This window comes from Gobio gobio (genome assembly GCF_949357685.1).
Source record: "Gobio gobio genome assembly, chromosome: 24".
Classification (NCBI taxonomy): Eukaryota; Metazoa; Chordata; class Actinopteri; order Cypriniformes; family Gobionidae; genus Gobio; species Gobio gobio.
The window spans coordinates 11,366,498-11,384,944 of record NC_137120.1 but is presented as its reverse complement, the minus strand read 5'-3'; the positions used below and the strand labels follow the sequence as shown (position 1 = coordinate 11,384,944).

Genomic DNA, 18,447 nt, shown 5'->3' with positions numbered 1-18,447 from the left:
CCGGATGGTCTACTATTTCCGGTCAGTATTCGAAGTACAGATCGATGCGCACTCTGACGGCTGATATTGCCCACAACCCATTGCAAGATGGACGAGGATTCGATTAGAACTACAAACGCGGATAAAAAGTGTTAAAAAACTACAAACATGACGGTTATGTGAGTCCGACAGTTAAGTAGAGAGGTTAAGATTAAGGGGCTTGAGTGATCAATCATCTGTATTTAACCAGACAAAAAGATATTGATTCAATGTTCTCCCCAGTATATTTAATCTGCAGCAGCATTTGTGAACTTTTGTAATGATACGTTTGGCCATTAACTTTTAAATGCATCATTATATTTAAATTGCAAACACATGAGGAGAGTCTCTGCATTAAATACTCACGAATGGCAGATCAACGTGTGACTACTCTTCTCTCCTATATGGTAGGAAATTAAATTGAATGTGGAGGATTTGAACTGTGACGATGATTGACAGAGCAGTTTAGATGGTGACGGGATGCACGTAACTAAGCAAAAGAGTCAGTTAAAGATGACGAAGTAGTGTGTCCCAAAGCTTGCATACTCTTCTGCTACACACTCAAAAGTATGAACTTTTTCCTCACAAAAAGAGTACATACTTTTAGGTCGTAGTATAAGTAGGCGAATTGGGACGCAGCGGCACTGTTAACTGTGGGACCTTCAATAGACTGGTGTGTGCCTTTCCACATCATGTCCAATAAACTGAATTTACCACAGGTGGACTCAAATCAAGTTGTAGATACATCTCAAGGATGATCAGTGGAAACAGGATGCACCTGAGCTCAATTTTGAGTGTCATAGCAAAATCTTGCTTATTATTACTTACATAGCACTAAATGGTTTAGCTCCCCAGTACTTGAGCGAGTTCTTAGCGCATTATACTCCACCATGTCTATTGCGGTCTCAAAATTCTGGCCAGTTGATAGATAATACCTAGAATATCAAAATCAAATGCTGGCAGTCGATCCTTTTCCTATTTAGCACCTAAACTTCGGAACAGTCTTTCAAGCATTGTTCGGGAAGCAGACACACTCTGTCAGTTTAAATCTAGACTAAAAACACATCTCTTTACTATGGCATACACATAGAACAATATCAATTTTTATTATTTAAATCAGTTAAATGATTGTTAGGCTGCATTAACTAGGTCTGCCGGAACTGGGAACACGTCCCATAACACCTGATGTACTCGCTACATCATAAAAATAATGGCATCTACGCTAATATTAGTCTCTCTAGGTTTACTGCAGATCAGATGGTGGACCTGCGCCTAGACATAACCACAACGCAGCCCTGAAGTGTCAGCATAGAGAGACTGTGTCAACTAGACTCTCCCCTGTGAAGGCCTCCTTCCCTTTCCCTCTATACAGATAAAAACAATTTTTTTATATATATATATAGATATATAAATTTGCAAAGATTTCAAACACACTTCTTTCACATTGTCATTATGGGGTATTGTTTGTAGAATTTTGAGGAAAATAATTAATTTAATCCATGTTGGAATAAGGCTGTAACAAATACAAAATGTGGAAAAAGTGAAGCGCTGTGAATACTTCCCGGATGCACTGTATATGAATATTTGTACAAATAAACTCTCTACTCACCATAAACCGAAACACTGAATGTTTTTGACGAATGTTCAGCTCCAAATATATCAAGTTTATAGAGTCCAGTGTCTGTGGTTCTGGTGTTTGTGATGGTCAGAGATGCAGTTTGATCGTCCAGCTTCAATCTGTCTCTGAATCTACCATCAGGAACATTATAAGTGGAGAAGATTTGTTTCTCTCTATTGACTTTAGCTAGGAGAGCGTTTTCATTCACAAATTTCCACAGTATTTCGTCGTCGTCTTGTATTTCAGTGACATCAGATTGTAGAAGGACTGATTCTCCCTCCATCACGGTCACTGATTTAACTTCATCATCACCAAACACACCTGGAGGGTAAAAAGAAAAAGGTTTTATGCAGATTAGGCTCCTAATGGTTTGCGAAGTATAAAATCAGTTGCGGTTTGAAAGTAAATATTAATTTGTATAACATTTGTTGTCAGTGATTACAGTAGAAGTATTTTTTAAGTAATTTTAATGACAGCTGAGCATGCTTTTCCATTTTGTATGAAATGAATGCATTTAAAAATCACAAAAAAAGGCCTGAGGTTTGAAAGTGGCGCAATGGAGGATTTCCTTTCTGAGCCTCCACTGTTCGAGCTTCTTCGCCATAGACCTTTCCATTATTGTCCATGACTTAACATTTTAATACATTTCCATGACTTTTACAGGCATGAACATTACAATGTAAAAGTTTCCTGACAACCAGAAACCTGAATACAGTAGTAAATCTCAAAATAAAATCTCAGTTTGATTTAATTGGCGATAACAAGTGTAAATAGTGTAATCTAAACCGTGGCTTTCACTTTGTTCTAAAACAAATATGATACATTAAGCAATAAAAATGATTTTAAAACTTACCAGTTGGACACCTCCAGCACAAAAAGAACAAAACAAACACAAGAAACATTTTCTTCACTCATGCAGTGTATGATCTAACAGGACTATTTCCTGGAAACACTCAACAAGGTGTGAATCCTCCCACAACAGTTTGACCCTCCCTCTCTCTCTCTCTCTCTCTCTCTCTCAATTACGTAAAAATAGAAGAGTGGAATATTGTCTGAATCTCCTTGAATTGCATAGTAAAGTAGATCTTACTGATTGTATAATTCAATTGAATATCCATGTATAAAATGTGTAAAACAAACAAAAACAATTCAAACCATCCATCATCTCACATTGCCAGTCTGAAGTATGACTCTAGCAGCTCATCTAGTGAGTCAAACTGAAACTGCGGTCGGGTTTCTTCAGAAACATGGTTTGATCTGTTTGGTGGACAAACAGCTATTGCAGGAAAGTGGCCAATTGTTTGATGTGTGTTTAGTTTGTAGGTGAAGAGCTTCTTCCTGTCCTGCTGTTATGAACCTCACAGTCTGACTTTACCTCTGAAGGACCCCTAAAGGATCTGCTGCTAACATCTTTGGGCCAGATACCACAGCACACCTTCAGGGGTCTAGTGGATTCCATGCCATGACGGGTCAGGGCTGTTTTGGCAGCAAAAGGGGACCTACACAATATTACTGTCACAATGAATCCACTGGAGGCATGTTGTTGGACCCAAGTGCAGTTTAATCAAAAATATCAAAATATAAAACAAAGACTTGGCAATACTCAAAACAAAGACGTGACATAGCTAAACATAAACCTCACCTACACAGCAGGTTACAATGACAATAACAGATGAAGACACATGGCAAACATGAGGGCTAAATACACACATGTGGCTGCGTCCCAATTCGCCTACTTATACTACGTCCTAAAAGTATGTACTCTTTTTGTGAAGAAAAAGTACATACTTTTGAGTGTGTAGCAGAAGAGTATGCAAGCTTTGGGACATACTACTTCGTCATCTTTAACGGACTCTGTTACGCGCGTCCCGTCACCGTTTAAACTGCCCTGTCAATCATCGTCACAGTTCAAATCCCCCACTTTCAATTTAATTTCCTACCGTATCGGAGAGAAATGTAGTCGCTCGTTGATCTGCCTTTCGTGGGTCTATAATGCAGAGACTCCTCTCATGTGTTTGCAAAGTTAATGGCCAAACGTATCATTACAAAAGTTCTCAATGCTGCTGAAGGAGAAATATAATGTGGATAATATTGAATAAATATCTTTTCGTCAGGTTAAATACTGATAATTGCTCACTCAAACCACTTTATCTAATCCTCTCCACTTAACCGTCAGACTCGCGTAACCGTCATGTTTGTAGTTTTTTAACACTTTTTATCCGCGTATGTGGTTCTAATCGAATCCTCGTCCATCTCGCAATGGGTTGTGGGCAATATCAGCCGTTAGAGTGCGCATCGATCTGCACTTCGGATTCTGACCGGAAATAGTAAACCATCCGGGAATCTTTGGAATACTTTTTTCAACATACTAAGATTTGGGACATACTAATTCTTTTTTCGAATACTATTTAGTACGGATAGTATGCGAATTGGGACGCAGCCGCAGACTAATGACAAGACAAGTGACACCTGTGAACAGTGATTAAACAATGAACCAATGACAGGACAAGACACAAGATCACATGAGGGCATGGGAGTCACGTGACAAAACCATGAAGCAAGACAGTGAACATGACACTCAAACATAACTTGAACATAATCAACTTAAAACATGAACAAGGAACAATGAACATGAACCAACACCAAAACACCGTGTGACAATTACGAATGTGGTAAAAATGTTATGCCTAAACAGTGTATGTTCTCAATATTTATAATTAAAACAAGAACAAATATCTGCCAGTAGGTTAAGAATGATTCACTTCATTTTTTTAAATCCCATTGACAGATATTTGTTCTTGTTTTAGGCATAAACTCACTTCATTTTGTCCAATTTCTCAGAAAGCAAGGTTCCATATCTTTATTTTGCTTCTCGAGTAAATGTATCTTGAGAATGATTAGATATTTGCATTCGAAAATAATCTGTTCATCATATAAAGCGATCGAGTCTCTTTACAAAATTTGGACTAAACCACTCGATTCATATGGATCATGGTTTTATGATCTATGAACTTTTTGAAGGGTCAAAGAGGTAGTTATGTATAGCTGTCTTTGGAGGGACAGAAATCTCTCAGATTTCATTAAAAACATTTGCATTTGTGTTCTGAAGATGAATGAAAGTCTTGCAGGTTTGGAGTGGCATGTGGGTGAGTCACTGATAAAAAATGTTTTGTGTGTGTGGGTGGAGGGGGGTTGGACAAACCCTTTAATATTGAACTATGAATGTAAGCCTTTCTGCTCATAGTTAAGGCCTTTTTAAGACCCACAGAAACCCTGAATGTATTTGTTGCATATTGAAAACTATGGGTCTTTAAACTACGAGTCCGATCCAAGAAAAGGAAAAGGTGGGTTGCGCAGTCACTTGGCTGCAGCTAAATTTAGGTTTAACACACACACACAGTTTAGTCTAGGACCAATATACCAGCACAAAATAGAAATCTCGATAATGTGATTTTTGAACCGCAAATGGTTCGATTTAATATGCGCTTTGTGTTTCATAGTGAAGCGCACATGCGACTTCAACACTAAGCTGTTTCAGGTCTGTTCAACAAGTGCTGTTGTCTTTCAGAGACATGGCTGTAAGAACGTTGTTTGCACTACCCCCGCATGCATTTAGCTACCTACCAACACAAGGAAAATATGTCTGTAAAAAAGCATTTCACGTACACACGGAACGAGCTGTTTGTGTTGAACCACTGCAATGAGTTTAACAACACTTGCAGCTCTCATCACAGTCCATATCTGTACCGAGCACGTAATGGCAATATTTCATCTCCTCTAGTGCTCTGAACTTGAACCAACCATATGTGCACATATTCAATCACATCTTCTTTAAATGAAATATATGTGTGCATTAGCCTATACAGTCTGATCATGAACGCGATGGCAAAGTGATTAAATGCTTAAACAGAACTTTGTTGTCAAAGTTGATCTGATCTTCCCATCACTATTCTTCAGTCTTTTCCAATATCTCATCTTTTAGAGATCGGAGGTGTGAAAGACCAGTGAAACAGCTGTGTCTCGATTCAAAGGCTGCATCCTTCGAACTAAGGCCACAAAGGTCGGACTGAGCGTTGTTAAATGGGATGCCTACGAAGGCCCTGTCCCAAATGGCACACTTCATGTGCACTTTCGGTCTTGTGGACTTACAATGGCCGCTGCGTGCGCGTGTCCGTTAAGTCCACAAGACCGTAGAGTGTCCCATTTGTCATTTTAGGTCTCAGAAGGGTGCTCGCGAGCGCCCCCTTTGAGGCCGATATGCGCCCTTGATGCGCACTTCTGCCGAGCCCGCACTGGTGACTTCTTCCCGACAGTCAAAGAGTTTAAACCTGAACTCTGAGTTGACTTACTCTGAGATGGGAAACTCTGAGTTTTGGGTTTCAGAACAGCTGAATTGAGGTAGTTCAGTCAACTCTGAGTAGACTGAGTTAAGAAAAGCCACGACTATGAAAAGCCACGATCAATGGAGCTCCGAAATTACGATTCACCATGGCAACAGCACCCAACAAAAAGACGTTTGCATACTTCCGGGTCAATACACAAGTTTAATTCTTAATTATTTTAATTAAGTTTAATTTTCATGGTATCCAAAAGGCAAACAAAGAATGTGGCAGCAGCTAAAAAAAAAAAAAAAAAAAAACATAATTCAATCAGGAAAAGCTTTAAGCATAAAATTTTCATGGGTGTAGGTTTAATGACTTTACAAACATTTGACATATTAAATAAATATCATTCAGTGTCCAATGTGCAGCAGCTTTTCCCACATAGACCCTTTTCACAGACTGTGATAGCGCGTTTTAATGGTCATCAATATCGTAAATCCTGCAACGTTTTTTGTATTTTTTTTTTTTTATGCATGTACATTTATAACACTAATACTTTGTATTATATTACTTGTGCATCAAATTACAAAAATCAAGCTACCGCTGCTGTGAGAGTGTTTCTAATAAAGCGTCTATGGGAGTGATAGTTAAAATTAACATCTTTCTCTCTTTTCACTGCAGTTATCAATCTCACTTTAATTTGTCCATCTTTTTGAAAGTTGTGAAATCACTATTGTGGAGTTTTTCTTTTGCTATTTGAGCAAATGGAGAGACAAAAATATATATTTCATGTATTCTCTCATTCACAGCTATAAGAGTTAACCCAACTATGACGACTTCAGCTTCGGAAACCCAGAAATGTGAAAGGGTCTATGCTCTTTTCACATAATGAAATGTTCTCTAATCCCACCGGTTACATTTATTAATCAGGGTAATGACATTAACATTTGACTTCTACTCAGGCCAGCCAAACTCCAGCACCACTGACAGATGAAGAGGAGATGGAGGAAGAATATTAACATCCAACAGGAAAAAGAATAAAGTATTTGTAGGAAATAAAGATGACTATAAAAAATGTAAATAAATGTATTTAACAGCTGTGGTGGTGGTTATGGCATTTATCTCGTACTACCATCTGGCAGCATCCTTCCATTCCATACAGTAATCCGTTTTCAGAAAGTGTAATGATGGGAATATGATTGTCATCAATGCGTCCAACCACTGGAAATCCTAAAGGAAATTCTAATTATTAGGTTACTTCTAGAGGATTATCAAGTGAATGTCAGGATCCTGTATAAAAGGACATGCCAGTTTTGTCACTTTGACAGTGTCCTCATGATGGAAATATGAGCAATGAATGTTCCTGCAAAGAATGCTTTTCTTACTATGTATTTTTGTCAAGTGGCAGAAAATTTTATTTGTTTTAAGTAAACTTTGCTTACTTTAGATTTAGATTAAATTTATAATTTTTTTTATATTTATACTTGAAATACGACCAAAATACTCAGTAAGAAAAGCATTTGTGGCGTTTGAATGAATGAATAAAGTATTTAAACACTGCTGGTGCTTTAAAAAGGGGGAGGAGAACGAAAGAAACTCTGGGTTTACCAAAGAAAACCTGCTCCTGACCAGGGGCCTGTACCATGATGGTAGTTTAACAAACTCAGGGTTACAGGATTAGTTTCGAGTTGACAAAACCAAACCAATCTATTCAGGCTTTGTTGGTCCCTTGATGCTGATCATCAACTTTCTCTGTCAACTCAGGCTTTGATCCTGAGTTTAGGAGTTTCGCTGTGACATCAGTAGTGAACAGCCAATCACACGCTGTGGATCAGTAAAACTGAGATTCACTTCTCGCGAGAGAAGCAGTGTGATTCACTTCACTCTTCTGCAGAATATTACATGATTGAAAAATATTAAGAATTTAAACAAATTTACACATAAGAAAATAGCTGTCGAGGACAACTTTAAGAAAAATCTTATACGTCAATGCAAGTAAAAGTTATGAAGTTAGTTTAGTTGATATATAGAGAGAATTGAACATTTATGCTCACATGTAATTTTTTATAGATTTAGTTATTGAATTTAAAGCTTATTTGTATGACCTTTATATAGGCTATTTATTTTAATATTAACAAAATGCATATTAATGATTGATTTACTAAAATTATACATGTGTAATTGATTAAGGGTATAATAATTACATAAATTATTTTTAAATAATTCAAAATTATTATTATTATTATAAATAAGCATTGTTAAAAGCCAGAGGCTTAAGTCTTTAATAGCCATTAGCTATGTAGTGACCTTTAATTTGGAGTAGAAACAGGGGGAGTGACTTTATTGCATCAGATATGTGTCACTTTGCTCACAGCTGATTGGTCCAATTTCAGTTTGAGATCTCTTATCCAGAACATAACCTGCCCTGGAGCAGGTTAGCTGTGGAGCGTAAGTTACTATGGAGATGAACACTGCTAAAAGCCAAACCACTTTAATGGTACCTAAAACCCAGGATTAGCACAAATTAAGCTTAAACATATCTGGCTAGCCAGCTAAACCGGCTTCATGGTATAGGCCCCAGGTTAGGTTCACAGAGTAAGTTACCCTGGTAACTGACTCTGAGTAGAAGTTACCTCTCTTTCAGAAACGGGCTTGACTTACCCTGCTTTCTTGGGTTTGACATACCTCCCATTCTGAAACAGAAAACCCAGAGTTTCCCTTATTTCAGGGTTAACCTACTCAGAGTTTTCACTTAACCTCCTTTCTGAAACGGGCCCCAGGACTGAGTTGTTTAAAAAAATAATGAAATAATAATAGCAAAAACAATGTGATTTTTTTTTCATTAACCAATCCATTTTTAGGTTTCTGGATTTTTTTAAACCAAAATTGTTATAAAGATGATTCCCAGGAATCCCATTGTGCTGTCGACATTAAAAATGTGGAAACAATTTCGACAACATTTTCGGTTGGAGTCACCTACTTGCAATAATCACTTGTTTTTACTTTTAAAAGATGGAAAGATAAGGGCATTGTTTGTTTTTCAGATCTTTTTATTGATAATTCTTTTGCTACATTTAGCAATCTTATGTCCAAATTTAACTTGAATTCTACAGGCTCTGTTACCAGAAAAATCTCTCCTTGAGAATTTATTGTCAGTCCCTACAGGTGGTAGTCGGATGTCTTCTATCTACGCCATGTTACTTTCACCTAGTACATCTTCTCTCTCCTGCTTAAAGATAACATGGGAGAATGAGTTGCAAGTTATCGGATGAGCTATGGTCTGAGGCCCTTGCTAGAGTTAATTCTACCTCTGTATGTGCTCGGCTAAGTCTCATTCAGCTTAAAGTATTTCATCGAATACATTTGACCAATGCTAGACTTCATACATTTCCTAGAAACAGAGGACTCCTGTACCAGATGCTCCTTCTCTCCCACTGATCACACCCATACATTCTTTAGCTGCCCAAAACTGGCCTCATATTGGGCTTCTTTTTTTGAGTTCATGTCTAGGGCACTGCGTGTTTCTCTATCTCCATGTCCTAGTTGCCATTTTTGGTGTTTATCACTCGTCACCTTTCTCAAGACAGAAAGCTGATGTTATCGCTTTCGCTCCTCTTATTGCTAGACGGTGCATCTTGCTGCACTGGAAGTGTCCAACCCCACCCCCAACTACCTCTTGCACTGAAAAAAATGGTGTGTTGGATTTACATGATTTAATCATGTACATCGGTTCCACATGATTCAATTAAGTTAAACAAACATAATTTGTTCACATAATTTCAACATAATGGAATTAAGTTATTTTTAAGTAACCGAATTGAGTAGTCTCACAATATGGCTCCCTAACAACAGTGGTGCACACGGGGGCTTAAGATCTAACCTCTTTAATCAAAACACGTTTATTTTTGTATATTTGTGTTGTCATTTGACTGATCTATAACACAGTACTCAGTAGCTTTCATTATATTTGCCAGCAATAGCACCTCATATATGTGCTATGTGTGAAATGCTCTTTAATGACATGTGCTGAGTCAGTCCACACCCTAAGCAATCGCTCCGCTCTTCTCCACTATGGTAACCCAGTGTAATTTAAATGGTTCGAATAATTCCAACATAATTAAACATTAAACACTAATAAACAATATAAAGTCTCCCCCTTTTTCTCATTTTGCCCAAAAACACATAAAATAACACTTAATTTCAACAATTTTACTCTAGTCGTCAAGTCCCAAGCAAAGCATGCTGGGAACTACAGTTTCAGCAAAAATCATTTTCGAGTACTTAATTGCTTCACATTCACCCCAAATAATTTAATCTAGTAGATTTCACATTTTAGAGAATTACATTAATCGAAAGCAATGAAATCATGTTTAGAAGAGAAACACAAATTTGTTGCGTAGATCACAAATAATAAGATTAAGTAAATTGGACAACATGTGTTTTCCTGTTTTTTCAGTGTGGTTAAAGGATCTAATGTCATTCCTGTCACTTGAAAAATGTAAATACTCTATACAGGGCTCAATGGATACATTTTATAACATTTGGAATCCTGTTCTTAATCTTTATGACTCTGTATCCTCACTAGATTCTGACTAATCATATATATTATAAATGTGCAAGCTTACATCCTTGATCAGGCGTAAGTTACGGGTATATTTTTGTATGAATGTGCAGATACATATGTTCATATTATCTCCAATGAACACTGTCATTTTTCCCCCCTCTTCTTTCTTCTGCTCTTCAAAGCATTTATTTATTTATTTTTTAAGTATAATTGCTCAGAGAGACTGTTGATATTTTCTAATCCTCCAGGTTTTTTTTTGGGTGGGGGGTGGCTTGGGGTTCCTTCCCTCATTATGTGGGTAAGGGAACGTGTTTAAAAAAAAAGTGTGCAGATAATGTTTTTCTTTAGTACTTGTTGGTTTAATTTTCATCTGTATAATAAACTGTTATGAAAGAAAAAAAAGATGATTCTCAGCTATATTATGAAAGCTATAATGGAATGAAATTATGCACCATTTTACTTTATGCAATATGTGGGTAAAATGGCCATACATGTATAGTCCCATTCAATACAATGTATTTATACACTGTATCTAATTTGCATATCAATGTGTTCTTGTGGCAACATGTAATGACAAAAGAAGTGGAATAAGGGGAGTAATAACTGGCAAGATGTTCATAATAATATCTAATATTTCATAGGAATATTAATATAGTTTCTTTCCCTATTCACTTGTCATATATTTGCTAATTTGTTGCTTAAAAACTCAATCCTGTTACATTCAGTCCTGTTACTTATATGATAAATAACAGGAGTGAGTAACAGTAACAGCAGAGTCCTCTGTTTTGTTGATTGAATTGTGTGAATATTAGTTGATAATGCTATTCACCCGTTTTATGAGTTTTACAGTTTAAAAAAAAAGTATACATTTAGGATTAGTTTTACAATGTGAATAGCATATTTACAGGGAGCCAGTGACTTCAACTTTTTGTATTTGCATTTGTCTTTCTTATCTTTTGTAGAAGATTGAGAGAACCCATACTATGCAGGAGCCAGAAACGCATGGCATGCTGCAAGGGAAGGAGCAAGACACACCCGCAACCCTCTAATTCTCCCTTTTTGTCTTTCCTTCCCTCTCTCTCCTTTCTCTTTAAACCTTATTCGCTGAAGTATTTATTACTAGCACATAGTACATTCCTTCAACAGAAATCTCACTCGCACACATATACACACGGCTTTGTACAACTCTCTCTTACACACACATACGGACACTCGTTCCTGTTTACAGTTTTCATTACTGTTACAATATTTTATTTATCTATTTTTATAAATAAAGTTAGACCACTGTTTTTTTAATCAGTTTTTGTTTGTTCCATCATTTATACAATTGTTTAATAAATTAAATTATTTAAAAAAAAAAGTGATAAACTTGAGGCCTCAGTCTTCTTTAAAATGAATTGCAAGGGTCAAAATTATTGTTTTTTCTTTTATGCCAAAAATCATTAGGATATTTTTGTACATTTCCTACCGTAAATATATCAACATTATTATTTGTATTGCTAGGGACTTCATTTGGACAACTTTAAAGGAGATTTTTTTGCACCCTCAGATTCCAGAATTCCAATCTCCAATCGATTTTCCGAGAGAAGCTAAGAGATGTTGTTGGGCTGCTGAACGAAAATGGAGAAAAACACGGTTAACAGTTCATTGCAATATATATAAAGAAGCAATGACTGTCTATAACAAAACACTACTTTTGGCAAGAAAAAAATATTTCTCCAAGATTATTACAGAGAATTGTGGTAACCCTGGAACATTATTTGCTGTTATCGATCAGTTAGTAAATACTGCACCCATTCATCACGATTTCTCAGCATCAAAATGTGAAGAATTTGCACACTTTTTTTAATGATAGAATATCATCAATAAGAATTGATTATTGAATAATATTGCCATCGAACAAAATATAGCTGATCAAATATATGATAGAGATGAAACTTGTATAACATTAACTGAGCTTCGTAAGATTGTTACTGCTTGTAATTCCACTACCTCATGCGTTGACCCTGTACCTACAACTTTTTTTAAACTAGTGTTTGACAGTGTTTCAAGACAAGTCATGTCTTGTATACAATAAATACTTCTCTTCTGATTGGCTACTTCCCTGAGGCTTTTAAAACGGCTATTGTAAAACCTGTGTTGAAAAAGCCTAATCTGGATGGTAATGTCCTGGCTAATTTTAGACCAATATCTAACCTCCCGTTTATTAGTGAAGTACTTGAAAAGGTAGTTGCAGCACAAATAAACTCCTTTCTTTTCAGTGAGTTTCAGTCTGGTTTTAGAGCGTACCATAGTACAGAAACTGCCCTTACAAAAATAACCAGTGATCTGAGAATAAATTCTGAAAAAAGGAAGGTCTCAATTCTTGTTCTTTTAGACTTAATAAGTGCAGCGTTTGATACGATTGACCATGATATTTTAATCAATCGTCTGGAAAAGCTAGTAGGTCTGTCCACTTGTGTATTAAACTGGTTTAAAAATATACATTAAAGGGAGGTATTTTTATGTTAAACTTGGAGAACATATGTCTGAGAAACATGAAATCCTCTGGGGAGTCCCACAAGGAAGCTGCCTTGGTCCTCTATTATTTTCATTGTACATGCTGCCACTTGGTGACATCATCAGAGAAAACAATGTGTGTTTCCATAGGTATGTTGACGACACACAGCTCTATATTTCTGTCGAGCCAAATTATAATACAGCTGTTAATTCTATTACTACCTGCCTTATGGCAGTAAATAATTGGAGTAATAACTTTCTAAAATTAAATGAGGATAAGACTGATATTCTATTAGTTGGCCCAAAATCTAAGAGAGAAATGCTGCTCCAGAATTTAGTCAAATTGACTCTGTGGATTAGACCGGAGGTTACAAGCCTTGGTGTTATTTTAGACTTGGATCTAAGTTTTGACTCCCATATTAAGAAGGTAACAAAATCTTCATTTTTCCATCTAAGAAATATAGCTAAAATAAGACCTCTCTTAAACCGGAAAGATGCAGAAAAACTAATCAATGCTCTTATCTCAAGTAGACTATACTATTGTAATGCACTTTTTACAGGTCTCCCTCAAAAATCAATAAACAGACTTCAGCTTATTCAAAATTCAGCAGCTCGGTTACTAACCAGAACTAAAAAGAGAGAACATATAACACCAGTATTAGCTGCACTGCACTGCATGGCTTCCAATAAAATTTAGAATAGATTTTAAAGTCCTCCTCATCACATACAAAGCTCTTAACGGGCAAGGACCTAACTATATTGCCAGTTATTTTGTTAATTATATTCCATCAAGAACCCCAAGATCATCTAGTGCAGGTTTATTGGAGGTTAACAGTTATCGAAGAAAGAAAATCGGTGATGCGGCCTTTGCAAATTATGCGCCAAAAAGTTAGTATTTTTTTAAGTTTAATTTCAAAGAGTTACAAAAATGTCACCCAACAAAGTCTTGAATTTGCTCTTTAACGTTACATGACATCCAGACCTAAAACTGTGACTGATTTAGGTGTCAGATAAATTCCTATTCCTGGATTCCAAGAGGAGAACAAACTAGCGCTAGCATAGCTAGCACGAGAAGGTGGGACCTGAAAATAATGTTAATTTTTTTTTCTGATCGTCTCACTCATTGCAGAGCAACGAGCTAGCGCTCTCATACAAACGGTTTTTATTATTATTTATGTTTTTGCTGTGAAAATGAACGTCTTCCTGTGTTTTCTCTCAGCGGGGTTTTTGCTAACGTTACACGGTAAGTAAGACATATTCTTCCGGTTTAAATTTGGACCAGCTCTAAAATCTTTATATTCGACATTGTTCTTGTTATGCTTGACATTTATTATTGGGTTTTTTCTCTCTGTGTATTTTTTTTAACCACTGTAAGACATTTTTTGTTATAAATCTCTCCTCTGGTAAACGATAAATCGAAGGATGAAATGTGACGCAGTTCCAAACATGACAACAATATGGGCATAATATATTTTTTAAAATATATATAAATAAATAAAAAATAATGTGGTCCATGCTCAATTTGTAACGGACCGCGTCCGAATGATGGCCAAAACTTGACTGGTGATTTTTGAGAGGTTTTATTGTTAAATCAGACATTCATACGCAAAAAGACCAGAAGAGCCGAATAACAACAGGGTAACGTACAAAAATGTGCATTAAATACAAAAATGTATGGCTATCTCTTTTGCATTATCATTAGCATACACGGAGAATATAACAGAAATACTACTCAAAGCTTACTGTTGATTAGGACAGACGGTGTGTCTGTGATTTTGAATGTGTCTGCTGAGTGAATGCTGGTTTCCTCGGATCGGAATCGGATGTGTGCGCCTCGTGCTGCTCTCTTCAATTTCAAAATAATAGTTCCACATAACCCCTGCTGAGAAGAATAAAACCACCCTAGGTTAGTTGACTGGTCATAGCTGGAAATAGTCTGTTTAAGCTGGTCCCAGGCTGGGCTGGTGTTCAGCTGGTCTCTCAGCTTGACCAGCTAAAGACCAGCCTGGTTGGCTAAAAAAGTGCCCCCTCTAAAACCAGCCAACCAGCGCAAACTGGGTTCTGTTTAAGCAGGGACATAATAGAAATAGTGCAAACCTTATTTAACTTTAATCAAACAAAAACATATCAAAATGCACATAAACTAAGGGATAATTAAATTACCTGTTTGGTGGGTGAGGCCATAACAAAGGGACATTTTCAGTTCTTTTGCATGATTTGGTCATGTCACACGTGGTGGTTGTGTTTAGGTTAGGGTCAGATAGGGAATTTTTTTCACTGCATAACTTAGAAACACCCACCAGTTTGAAACCCTGTAAGATGTCTGGACCTAGAAAGAAAACTCTATTCCCTGAGAAACAAAGGACTTTTCCTGGAAATCATCATTTGAAGGCCACTACAGAACATCCTCATCAAGATACATCCCCATGAATAGATCACACCTCACCACTGTCTGCAATCGCTAGTACCATTTTCTCTCTACTCCTCCCTCTCTACTTATTTGTGGTTTATACTGTGGTTGAGGGAGACCATGTCATGTTGATTGTGAACATGTTAGGTGTCTTAATAAAGAGACCTTTTTTTTATTAAGACACCTAACATGTTCACAATCAACATGACATGGTCTCCCTCAACCACAGTATAAACCACAAATAAGTTGTAGATAATGTTAGGAAATGTGGCATGCCAGCAAGGGTGTGGCTTTCAGAAGTCTCTCATGTTTCATTTGGCAAGATTTGGCCAGATTGGCTCCAGTCCAGGAGCTCTCTCCACCATTCTACTGAGCCGGTCGGTGTCTTGCGTTGTGTCTGCTAAATCTCTGTGGTTTCATATTCCTCATTAAGAATTGCTGCCACCATGTCTACCCTATATTATTAACAGAATGGACGGTTACAGCCGATAGTTGAGTACTCACTTTATTCAACCAAAGACTGTAGCCTTTCCTTATGTTTATTCATCAGTTAGTGATATTCTTACAATGTATGTGTTGTATAAGTTAAGGTACTTGTGTGTGTCAACCATTTTGGATGAATAGCTTGGTTCAAATTTTTAAAAGTTTGGGTTGTGGCTTAATGACCATGGTCATTCATGTCCCATGGCCAAACCATTTGAGAGCCGCTCTTTTGTGTTTTTGATCTTAGGGTTAGGGTTAGTTTCTATTAACCCTATAATATAAAAAAAAAATCTATTTAGTTGATGTTTCTTGTCAGAATTGGATTTTAAATCACTCTTTCAATTACCTGGTTATAAAATGATGTTTGAATTTGTTCTGACCTACTCTGAAATCATTGAGACTGATATCTATATGTTAAATCCATGTTACCGGAAAACTGTAGTCTAAAATGGGAATTTCCGTTTAGAACAAGAGAGTTGCACAATTTTCTGAAGGTTTTTTCTTCTTCTTGGTAATAGGCTGTTCATCTATGTAATATTCATAATGGGTAATATTCATTATTAGACTATGAAAATAGGCTAGTTGGTTGCATGAATTCACAATTGTATGTATAGAGAAAGAGTGTATATGAATCAGGATGTGTGTGTGATGTTCAGTTGTATAAGATCATCCATGAGACTCGAGTATGTTTGCCTGATGAGTAAATGTGTAAGTCAATGATGTTCTTCTGCTGTTTGCATTTGTTACATAAAACAAAAAGTGATTTATATTAATGAATTGTTCATTTCTTCTCCAGGTGCCTCTGGTGCTGATACAGATGTAGTGTCAGTCTCTGTGATGGAGGGAGATTCAGTCACTCTAAACAGTAGTGTTAAAACAAACCAACAAGAAGACATGAAATGGTATTATAATAAAACTCGCTTAGCTCTGATCAGTAGAGACAATTGGAGTATGCTCTGTAAAGATGATCAGTGTAAAGAGAGATTCGGAGACAGACTGAAGCTGAACAATCAGACTGGATCTCTGACCATCACAAACACCAGAACCACAGACTCTGGACTCTATAAACTATGGATCAACAGCAGCAGCAGTCCAAAGATCTTCAATGTTACCATCACTGGTGAGTCATTTAATGAATGTTTAAAGGCAGAGATATGTTTAAATCACATCATTACTGTGTTGTTTCCGTGTGCCTATATATTAATTCACATACAGTCTATAGAGATCATTTCATGAAAAATACTTAAAGTGGAATTTGTAGATTTCAATACAAATGAAATTCATTTTTATTTCAAACTTAATAATAACCATTAATGAGCTGTTAGTTTTAACGGTTAGATATGAATTATAAAATGGCTGCAGGTGTGTTCTGCTAAGAGTTTCAGTCATACAATCTCTGATTATTATTTTATGATAAATAAGGATTCAAATATGTTCATGAGCACAAAACACGGATACATGTTTTTTTAAATACAGATTTAAAGTGAAGAAAGGTCTTGTGTAATCACTTTCATTTCCACAGTTCTCTCAGGTTATGTAGTTTTTTGTTCTTCAGCAAAAAAGTCTTTAAAGCAGCTGTTGATGTGTCAGATGTTCCTGCTACAGGACTAGATAACATGAAGAACCAGTCAGTGGAGGGAGAATCTGTCACTTTATATGCTAGTGTAATCAGAAAAAAAAAATCACTTTAAACAAGAAGAAAAAAACAAAGCTGTAAAAGTAGCCCAATTACGCCGGAAAACCGCAAACTTGGCAACAAGTCTACAAAAGGATGTGAAATCATGAACAAACAATACAAGATTCAAAATAAAAGACAGGACACTAATACGAAACAGACTCCTGGCAGCTATATATTGGCGCACTGCCCATGAGACATGTACATTTTATGTGACATTATTAATTTTTAAATGCAAAGTTATCAACAGGAAAAATGTATAAAAATAGTGCTACTATTTCCTGTTGAGCTAGCATTGCTGTGGTGCTGCTTTAGCAGCAGTTCTTCGGAATCCCACCAGATGGAGCCCTTTATTAGTTAAATCAATATCATACAGCTGATAGACAATATAGAGAGTTATAAATAAGTCAAAGATATTGAAAAATACTAGATGGATTATCAGTCAGTCTCTAGTAATAACGACTGTATGTTTTTAGCTGTTCCAGATTCAGGTCTGTCTTCAGGTGCTATAGGAGGAATATGTGCTGCTGTTCTGCTGGTGGTGGCTGCTGCTGCTGCTGTGATTTACTATCTCAAGCGTAAAAAAGGTATTATATACATAAACATGACTTAATAAGATTGAAAATATGAGATTTAATGTGTGAAAATATGTGAAAACTAACCAAAGTAATGTGTTTAATTGAGTTTGTTTTTGTTTAAACAGACACGATCGAGATGCAGGCCAGGGGTGATGAGGTGAGAATATGTGCAGTAAATCTGTCTGTCTGTTAAAAAACTGAATTTTATACAGATTCAGATTTGTGAGATCTGGGGTCCTTCGTATGTCGCTTACTCAGTTAGCTGGATTTGATTGTTGAC

General features: G+C 36.5%; 1 protein-coding gene across 1 annotated transcript in view; it reads right to left on the bottom strand.

Moving 5' to 3' along the window:
• LOC307120426 (SLAM family member 5-like) overlaps positions 1–14,830 on the bottom strand; it is a 32,210-nt gene extending 17,380 nt beyond the window's left edge. The window contains exons 1-2 of the mRNA XM_079807456.1: positions 14,765–14,830; positions 1,628–1,957 (exon numbers count right to left, since the gene is read on the bottom strand). Of these exons, the coding sequence (XP_079663582.1) occupies positions 1,628–1,919 (292 nt within the window). The 5' untranslated portion in view covers positions 1,920–1,957; positions 14,765–14,830. The remainder of the gene's footprint in view (positions 1–1,627; positions 1,958–14,764) is intronic.
• Positions 14,831–18,447: the final 3,617 nt, after the last annotated feature.